General features: G+C 31.8%; 1 protein-coding gene across 1 annotated transcript; it reads right to left on the minus strand.

The window, feature by feature from the left end:
- Positions 1-2,881: 2,881 nt before the first annotated feature.
- LOC143049991 (RNA-binding protein spenito-like) lies at positions 2,882-10,326 on the minus strand. The gene is made up of 3 exons (XM_076223775.1): positions 8,079-10,326; positions 4,399-4,460; positions 2,882-3,335 (listed from the first exon to the last, which is right to left on the minus strand). Exons 1-2 carry the CDS (start codon positions 10,234-10,236, stop codon positions 4,441-4,443), a joined length of 2,178 nt encoding a protein of 725 aa, XP_076079890.1. The 5' UTR covers positions 10,237-10,326; the 3' UTR covers positions 2,882-3,335; positions 4,399-4,440.
- Positions 10,327-10,676: the final 350 nt, after the last annotated feature.

Consider the following 10,676-nt stretch of genomic DNA (forward strand, 5'->3'; position numbering starts at 1 on the left):
CCTTTAGTGGTTATAAACCTTATGTTGAAATTTCATTGATTTCTTTTTACTTATACTAAAGTTATTATCTGGACGAAGACAACAACTTGATAGCGATGATAGCAATACCACCAAGGTGGTATAAAAATAATTCTCTTAAATTAGATATGTCACGCGTATATCTATTTTCAAATTGTAATTTAAAACTAAAACTAAATACCACTAAGATTCAGCATATCAAAGAACATTAAAAATTCATTTTAAATTGAAACAAAAGACCAAATAACAAATAAATTAATTGATGATTTTTCTTTCAGGGATATATAGACACAATATCTTACCCCACCCCACCCCACCCCCTTTATCCAAAAAAATTCTTTCCCTCAAGATATGGTCATAATCTCAAGTCAAATTTCTAATGGAGTTTGCAACCATAATTACAAAATGTACCCATTTAAATTTTTTAAATACATTGTACATTTACTTTAAATATGATTGGATTACCTCCCTTACACTGCTTTAAAATTGTCTTAATTGTCCATTAACGTGGGGGGGGGGGGGGGGGGGGGTGGGGTTGTTAACTGTTTTCAACCCACTTTTTTAACTGTTATCAGCATTTTTGCATTTTAAATTTTTTTGTTAACTTTTTTTGCCAAAATCGAGGTGTTAACAGACCCCTTATTGCCCCCCTCATTAACTAGCAAATCGTTTTTTTTCCCTTATTTGCCCCCATTTCCTAAATGGTTTGAGCCATAACCCCCAAAGTCAATCCTAACCATTCCTTTGTGGTATGGAAACTTGTGGTATAATTTCAAAGAGATTCATACACTTAAACACAAGTTGTTGTCTGGAAACTACTGAAATGCTTATTTGGGCCCCTTTTTAGTCTGTAATTGTAATTCCTACACTGTCGGACCATAACCCCCAACCTTCTTTTTGTGGTTATAAACCTTGTGTATAAATTTCATAGATTTCTATAAATTTACTTCTACTAAAGAAAACCAACTTTCTATGGATGACACAGATGGGATACCAAAATAGCCAATGTTTAGTTTATAAAAATAGTGCTTAGTTTTATCCAGTTTAATTGCTTTTGAACTTTTTTAACTATTAGATAAAGCAAAAAGTTTTCAGTATGTTCAGTTAAAAATTTCAGTGAAAAAAATTGTGAAATGATTTTCTGATAGTTTGTAGCCACCCTTGTCCCTTGAGGAATGTTGAGAACTGTGTTCCCAAGTGAGCAACTTATACATAATTTGGTAGTTAATCATTTTTTGTTAATAATACACATTAACCCTATTTTACAAAATTTTCCTTTTATCTTTTTAATTATTTCCTTTCTCAGCACGATTGAGTGATAGAAAAATTATCACTAGAAACTAAATGCACACATTCAGTTGTCAATGAAATTAAAAAAGGTTGTTATAGGTCATATTAAATGAATTGCTTTTCTCACTTTTGGCGTATTGGCTCAAGTGAGAAAATCAATCTTGTTGAGATGACCAATGATATCTATAATTATGTTAGCTTTGACTGGTCAATATTCCAAAATTTTGATAATAAACTCAAATATTTACGGTTATGCCATATACATTTGCATGTCATGTATGTATGTATAAGATCTGATCCTACACCAAAATTTTAAGTATACATGTATTTAGTTGTTTGATATCATTATGGAATTTTGTACCTCCAATTCGCTTGTTTGAATAGGTAAAGATTTAAAATATACAACAAATACATGTGTTGACTGGAAAAACCTGTGTGTACTTATAACTAAATGATTCACCTGTTCACCATATACTTACCGAATGGTCTTCAATGAACATATTTTGAAAATTGGCCTCTCATATAATTTTTCACTGATTTTCACAGAACAAAATCACTAATTTTGGAAGAAAAGCCTATCACTGAGAGTACACATTTTCATCCTAATCACAATCATAGTACTCAGTACTCACGTACTGTGAACTTCATAGCATTCCTTGCTTAAGCCACAAAGCATGCATTTGAAATGACCAAATAGTAAAGTAATAGAATAATAAGTATGTGATGGCAACTAAGATTTCTTTCTCTCCAAATGTAGTCTCACTTCTTATATACATGTGCATGTATTCATCTTTTATTTTATAACTGAATTAAATTCATTTTAAACACTGGACAAGTTTAACCAAATTCCACATAACAGAATCTAATTATTCAAGATTGATGGGATCATCTCCAAGAAATCCTCTCTTCTCTGAACAGGGCAATTACACAAATTTACATGAGCTTTCGTCACCACATCCATTTCGAATAAAAAAATATTTTCAAAATTTATTTTTGTTGACGAAATAGCCAAATATATAATGAACAATGAATTTTTCCTGCACTGAATTCACATCTTTTCTACTGTATATTTTTTCACACTACTTAATATACAGCTGATTCAGATGCAATCACTACACAATAACATGGGATATATTTTTTGTTATCTGTTAACATATATTAACAGCATAAAGTAAAACACAGTTTCACTTTAAAATCATGTAGAAACATTCTTCCTTCATTCCCACATTTCTTCAGTGAAAATTTGAGAAATAATTGACTTTTTTTTCATACACACATCTTTAAAATCACAGGATTCCCACAATGCACAAATTAATGAAATTCATAGAATTGATTAAGTATATTAATCAATTCTGGATTCCCACAATGCACAAATTAATGAAATTCATAGAATTGATTAAGTATATTTTTATCGTAGATTACTACCTAAAGGATATGCCTCTAGGTCACACTAAACAATCATACAAGCAATTAAAATTTAAAATGACGAACACTAAACAGAAATGTCACCACAAAAGCTGCAATACTACTATATGATAAATTCCACTGGAACATCGAACACTTGTGAAGTACACATATTAATTATATAATGAAACACAAAGCAAGAATAATATATAGACCACAATGCACATTTCATAAATGCTTATTCTGAAAAACACTTGAATATATTCCAAGTCTTTCTGATATCTTTGTTTTCATTGAAAATAAGGTGTCAAATTCTGACAGACACAGTTCACAAATCAATACTAATGACGATCAATCATGATTAATGTTTATGATGAATCTTGAAGATAATTTACGGTATATGCACAATTTCACATCAAATTTCATAACTTCATCAGTTCAGTTCCTATTTGTTGGTACATTGTAACAGGATCAACAGAAGCAGTCAATACATTTAAGACACTTTTTTTACTCCTTTAGTCGCTACTCTAAAATGCTCCATCATACAACACAATAACAAACACAAATTTGTCAAGTTTGGTCTCAGAATACTAAAATGCCAGGGATTGTTTCCTCTTCAGAAGCTGAAAAAAAAAGAAGATAAATTCAATTAGAATACATGGATATTTTTTGCTCTGCCAAACACATATGGGTCATAATTTATCGTTAACAGTGAATCAGAGACCGTCACCTACTTTCTGACTTGATGGGTCTAATTTTTACAGAATGCACCCACTGAAATGTCTCATCCGTTTTACAACTCTTGAATTTATGCAGAAAGTCTGACAAATAAAGGTTTTACTGTGAGCATCATTTATAACTTAACATTATCAGTGTTCTCTGAAAACTTTTATTCAAGCAGTCAGTGAACCATGAAAATATGGTCTTGGACAAAAGACATGACAGGTCTACAGAAACTTCATAACATAATGTATCTTATGCAAAGTACAAAGCATCGAGGTCTTTGACCTTCTTACATAAAAAGCATGATTAACAAATAGTTTACGTCGTCAGGACGTTGCCAAATTGTCATTCCTATGTCTTGAAATGCATTCTGTTACTTTAAAAAATTACCTTAAAATTAAGTATCCAGATCATTCATGCTTAAAATTTTCAGATAAGCATAAGGTTTCTGGTCTTTGAAAATATTTTGTTTTGTTTGTAGTAACAGTTTGATTTGTTTTTCAATGAACTCTATATTTCTTACTAAGCATTCTAGGAATTTTTGCATATTTTGTGTTTAACTTATTTTTAGTGTTTTGTTTTGTGTGTTTTATTGTGGTTTTTAGATACAATGCAAGGTGTGAGTGTTCTTGAACATTTCTCATTCAAAGCTGGCTATGCAGTATTGGTTTTAATCATTGTTGAGACTGTAATGACCAACAATTGGTTATTTCTACATAATTTGGTCTGGGGTGGATAGTTGTCTCATAGGCAATCACAACACATCTTTTGATTTACATTTTGGAATAGCTTTAACACATGTTTATTCATATTGTAGATACATCATACATGTATCAACTAAACTTTACAATTGAAGAACAGTAAGTAAATAAATCTGTTTGTGATGATCCTTTCTGTTGTGTGAATCTATAAAATACATTTCATTTCTTTTAAAATACAAAATGTCTGCCTATATGAACAAACCTTTCACTTGAACTTTCTTGCTGTTAAAATCACCCAACTGTTCTAAACGTCAGCAAGACTTCCTGTATAAAATATACTATTTGCAAGATTAAAAACATTTGGTAATAAAACAATTAATTTGCTTATGTACAAATCAAATCTCAACAATAACAAAAACATTCTGCTTACATGTCACAAACTTAGGAGACAGGATTTATAAAAATGTGTTACTCCAAAGATTGCTATTTTAATTGACAAGTTTGAAATTTACATTTTAAAAGTGACTGCATATATCTTATGAACTTTTCACAAATTTGACCTGTTGTGGCTACTTGTAAAAATGAAAATGTATGGACAAAGAATGTGTTTTCCCCTTTTGCATTGATATTATCATAAATCAATTGACTTTTAATTATATAATTCTATAATCTCAGTGAATAATTTCCATCATCAATAAAAAGTTGCAATAACAGATTTGGCTCACCATGAGCACTGTCACTTTTAAAGTGTATCACATGAGAATGATGGACAAACTTAATGAGTAGGCACATGTATAAATTTTACAATGTACTCAAGTCATATTAGTTGCAGAATCAAGACTCAAACTCAAAGGTACATGACATGTTTGCAAACATCTTTTGTTTTCTGCATGAATGGATACATGTATATATGTTTTACTTTACAAATATAAATTCTATAATTAGAATAACTATACATGGTCTCAATACATTTAACTTATTAAGGTAATGCTTAAAAAAAGATAGAATGAACAGCTTTACCGAGCTATAGCCATTTAATTTTTTCTAAATTGAAAAAAAAATTGCATATTCTGACAAGGTATAGTTATTCTCTTTATCATGTTTATACTGAAACTCAACTGATTCAAATGAAATGTTTTGGGTCGAACACTTAAAAATCAAGAGCTCAAGGATGTAGTCGGGTTAAGTTTGAGAATTTTTGTCAGATGTTCTGATTCCTTGTTTTTTTCCTACACTAACCACTTTTCTTTTCATAGAAGACTAGCCTGTAATTCAGTGGTTGTCATTTGATTATGTGTTACACATTTGTTTTTAGTTCATTTTTTGTACATAAATAAGGACGTAAGTTTTCTCGTTTGAATTGTTTTACATTGTCATGTCAGGGCCTTTTATAGCAGACTATGCAGTATGGGCTTTGCTCATAGATGAAGGCTGTACAATGACCTATAGTTGTTAATTTCTGTGTCATTTGGTCTCTTGTGGAGAGGTGTCTCATTGGCAATCATACCGCATCTTCTTTTTTATATTCAATAGCTCAAAAGGTCATTACCAAAATTTAAGCAGATTCTAGATTACTTTTTTCGCAATTTAAGACCCAAATGCAAATGCTAAATGTAAGGAATAATCAAATATCTTAATAAACTTTTTGTCATGAATAAAATTGAGAATAGAAATGGGGAATGTGTCAAAGAGACAACACAACCAAAGATATATTTAGCTATTTTGTTCCTTAACTAATGTTCTTCTGACTTGGTATCAATTCTAAATTCTGGATTTATTTTTAAATTTCACCTGACTACATCCTTTAAATAAGTTTGGATTACCAATATGAGCAGCATATTTGATAAACTGTATTTAAAGTGTAAAAAACTTATTTAAAAATATAAATTGTCTCAACTTACAAATGGCTTATGAGTGGAATACCACCTTTGTTAGCACAAAATAATTTACAATGTATAACAACTGCCAGTCAGGGGTACTACTTGTACAAGTGTATTTTATTTACTTGAAGAAGTAAAAAAAAAATATACACATATAAGTAAATTTGTAGGATACTTATACAAGTGAATTTTATTTACTTGTATAGGTAAAAATAAATTGGCTTAGTTATTTCCCTTAGGCATTCAGAATTTTTTACTTGTATAAGTAAAAAAATCATCCTTTCTTCTTTTCTTGAATTCTTAAGATTTCTTTGCTCTAATAGAATTTTAAATTGTGTACCCTTTACAGATGTCTTTACTAATCATTTAAGTGTAATTTCATGGACAATGAAAATCCCATTTGTCTGTTATCTTCATAACACTGCTCATTTACAAGCCCCAAAGGAGCAATTTTTGATTGCCTTGCGCAAATATACAAGATCTTTGCTCAATCAGTTTCTTTGATGAATTAATGAGATGAAACATTGAACTTTAATGAAAAAATTTGAGCATCCTAGGAAAAATCATGAAAGGCATGATTTTACATCTCAAACTTGAGGATTTTTGTGGGATTTTAAGAAAAATTTACTTATACAAGTAATTTTTTTAGAAAATTAAGGGGAGATTATTCAACCATTATTTATTTACTTATATGTGTATATTTTGTTTTACTTCTTCAAGTAAATAAAATACACTTGAACAAGTAGTACCCCTGACTGACTGCACCATGCATCACTAAAAATAATTGAATACCAGGATATGACAAAGTATGCAACATATTTTTACTTAACAGGGGCCTTAAATCATACAATGTACATAATAAAGTTCTTCAACAAAAATAATATAACAAAAAAATAGGAAAATATAAGCATTTATAAAGCCAACGGCAAACACTGACATTTTAAACCCTTAATTATAAGCTTTAAGTACAAAATATGTTTTGCACAATTTTCAGCCCTAATGTAACCCTGCTTATTAAATTAAAATGTATGCAAAAAAAAGCTAAATTTGTTGTTTCTATGCTACTGCAACATAAAACATACACATACATGTATTTGATCATTTCTTTTTCATGTTTTCAGACTGTTGTGCAAATTCAGACATGTAAAAATCAAAAAAATGTTTGAAAATACAAATACATATAAATGTATAAAATTTACTGTAAGAAATACTATTTCAAATGGAGCTTTTTGAATATTCTAATCCGAGATTCATGATATTCTGTGCCTTGAAATGCTGAAACTCATTATGTTAAGAACTAAACCACATACAACTGTCTATCATGCTTTTTGTTGAAAACTGTATTTTTATAACTTATTCAACATTTGTTCAATGATATTGAAAAAGTTACACATTGTTTATTATGTGGATTTATCAACAAATGTTTGTCTTTACAATAAACATCATTTAAAGTGTTGTTTAAAAACCAAACAAATGTAAAAGAATATTTGACCTTACTTAATTCCATTTCAATTATAAATGAACAATGATAACAAATTATACAATGAAGGAAAAATAAAAAGCACTGGCATGACTGGTAATACATGTTACATGTATATCTAGCATGTACAAAAATCAGGGGCGGATCCAGCCATTTTAAAAAGGGGGGGTTCCCAACCCAGAGTAAAGGGGGGGGGGGGTTCCAGCTATATGCTCCCATTCAAATGCATTGATCGGTCAAAAAAAGAGGGTTCCAACCCCCCAGAACCCCCCCTCTGGATCCGCGCCTGAAAAATGTATTTAACTTTCCTGAATTGTAAAATTGTCATTCATCCCAGTCTGATCACTTTTAAAATATTCACAATATTTTTTCTAAAGTTTCAAAAATAAATATACAAATATTCTATATTCGACATAACGACAATCAGAAGAGAATACTGATAAATTATAAAGTAAGAAACAAATTAACTGAAGATTAAAAGTTATGTCAAAATTAGAATTAAGATCCATTTAACTTTTTTATATAAACATCTATAAATGTAAATTCTTAATAAATGATGTAAAAAAATATATTTAAATTAACCTGCGCCAGTAACAACTACAATGACCATATAATCATCTGGTACTAATTCACTTGGAAGATGGGTCGCTTTACTGGTCAAAAATTTGTAGCCAAATTCACATGGAGGAAATGCGTATAGAACACCAACATCATCTTTGTCCTTTGACTCATATGAAGGAAGGGAGATAACACCTGCTGCCTCTTTCTGTTTTAAGTAACTAACTAAATTTTTTAATGGTCTTTGTTGAACACTCGGGTCTTCATAGTTTTGAAGTGTGCTTGTCATAGCTAGCAAAATACAATGTCCTAATTTTCCAGCACTGGATACACGTTTTCCAACGTCTTCTAATTTAGGCTGGTCAAGTCTTAATCTCTGTTTGACCTTTAACACTGGCGTTTCTGTTGAATTAGGATCTCTCATTAGGGTATCAACAATGGTTACATTTCCACTTACAACATGCATTCTAGCAGGAAAAGCACTATTTTTCAAAATGACTGCACCATTCCATGCAACAGGTAAACACTTTGCAAGATCTGGTATTGAAGTTACATTTTCAATACCCATGTCTGAACTGTCTACGGAGTTCTTCCTTTCTTTCCTTGAATCGTCATGAGGATCAATTTCACCAAGTTCTCTTTCTTGTGAAAAAAGTGCTTTTTTTTCTCTTGATCGACCTCTAGATTCAGGGCCCTTACTAAATCTTTGATCAGGTGAAGTTGATATCTTCCTCCTCCTGTACTCGTCTGGAGATAAAGGTCTTTTTCTACCTTCTTCCCAACTACCACTATGTCTAAGTTCAATGTCAGGATTTCTAATATCATTTTCACGCCATTCTTCCCTTGTTCTACTTTCTTTACCTTCACGTCTTGATTCGTCATACAAGGAATTACCATCACGATGAGTGCTGTCTTGATTTTCGGGTATCATGATATGATTTGGATCTGCAAAATCAACCCGAAGACGTTTTTTATTTTCGGTTCCTCCCATTGGAGCACCACGCATTTCTTGACAAGCTGCTTGAGCAGCATCAAGATTATCATATAAAACATAGGCATAGTCTTTACCTCTAGGCCATTCTATTCTATTTATCATCCCAAATCGATCAAATTCTTGTTCAAGTGTTTCATGTGTAATCCATGAACCAAGACCACCAACCCATAAGCAAGTTGTTGCAGTCACTTTACCATAACCAATCTTACACTGAAACCTGCCAATATACTGGCCAGATTGTTCCACTTTGGCTTTGTGAGCACAGTCTAAATTTATGAACTTTATAAAGGCATAAGCATTTCCAGTGCCTCTTTGAGGTCTTTTTATATCGGTATCTTCTATTGTTCCATATCTCCCAAACACTGTTTTTAATTCTTGTTCAGAAATATTGTAATCAAGATTGCCTACAAATAATGTCCTTGTTGCATTTTCGTCATCCTCTGGCTGGATATGATCTAGATGATATGGGAATTTGTCATTTCGTTTAGGAGCATTATATGAGTCTCCTTGATTAAAATCTGGGGTTTCCCTTGGAGGCATGTTGCGAGGAGGTCCTTGGTAAAATCCACGACCAGATGGTCTTCTACTGCTAGGATATCCTCTAAAAGATCCCCTCCCTCTATAATTACTGCTACCATAATTGTCATGGCGCTCATAATGAAAATTATCGTTTCCGGGGCTATGGCTTCGTTTCTTTTGATAGACAGCTTCTATTCTTACAGGACGATCAAAGAGAACAAGTTTGGATTTCAAATGTTTAGATTCACGTGCATCTTCTGGATACCTGAAGTTTATATAAGCTACTCTAATATCACCACTATATGTAACATTAACATTGAATTCTCCAAATTTTTTGAACTCGTGATAGAGGGTCTCTTTCAAGACGGGAACAGGGATTTTCCCAGAGATATTACTTATACAAATAGATCTAAAGTCTGGTTGGTGTCTAGTATCAGGCCTAGAAGGTGGGGAATAGTCCATTCGGTCATCTCTGTATTTAGCACGAGGACGGTCCATTTCATGATCAATGTTACGGTAAGATTTTTTCATAACCATGTCTCTGCGAGGGTCTCTTCGGTCGTACATATCTGGTGACATGCCTCTGCCCATATCATGATCTGACATGCGATATGATGACCTGGACCTTTTACTTATAGGGGAATGGTCTCTCATAGGTGAACGCTTCATTTTGCAGTATTATTTGCTTTCTTCGACAAAATCTTCTATTTCAGGACGCGATTCATGTAGACATATTTCTTTCCACGGATTACTGCGCGTAAGTCGAAATATAATAACCTGTCATAATATTATTGGTTTTGCTCACGCGTTTACCAGAGACAGGTGCGAATATTTATATTTTATATCGTTGACACTTTTGAAACATTAGTTTGTAGTATGTGTGCATCTATTTTGTGATCTATTTTGCGCTTCAAAATGTGATAATATGGTTGTAATTAGTACTTCCGGGGGCGTGGATGGGGGTTTGTAGAAAAGCATGATTATTGTCCGTATTCGTACCCGTCTTGCACTCAATTTTTAAACATTCTTTTTTCCCTCCATATTTGTCGATAAGAATAGATATATAAACAAAAATATCTGTGCTTTGTAAGACATTCAAAGATATGAAA

This window comes from Mytilus galloprovincialis, chromosome 1 (genome assembly GCF_965363235.1).
Source record: "Mytilus galloprovincialis chromosome 1, xbMytGall1.hap1.1, whole genome shotgun sequence".
In the NCBI taxonomy this organism is placed as follows: Eukaryota; Metazoa; Mollusca; class Bivalvia; order Mytilida; family Mytilidae; genus Mytilus; species Mytilus galloprovincialis.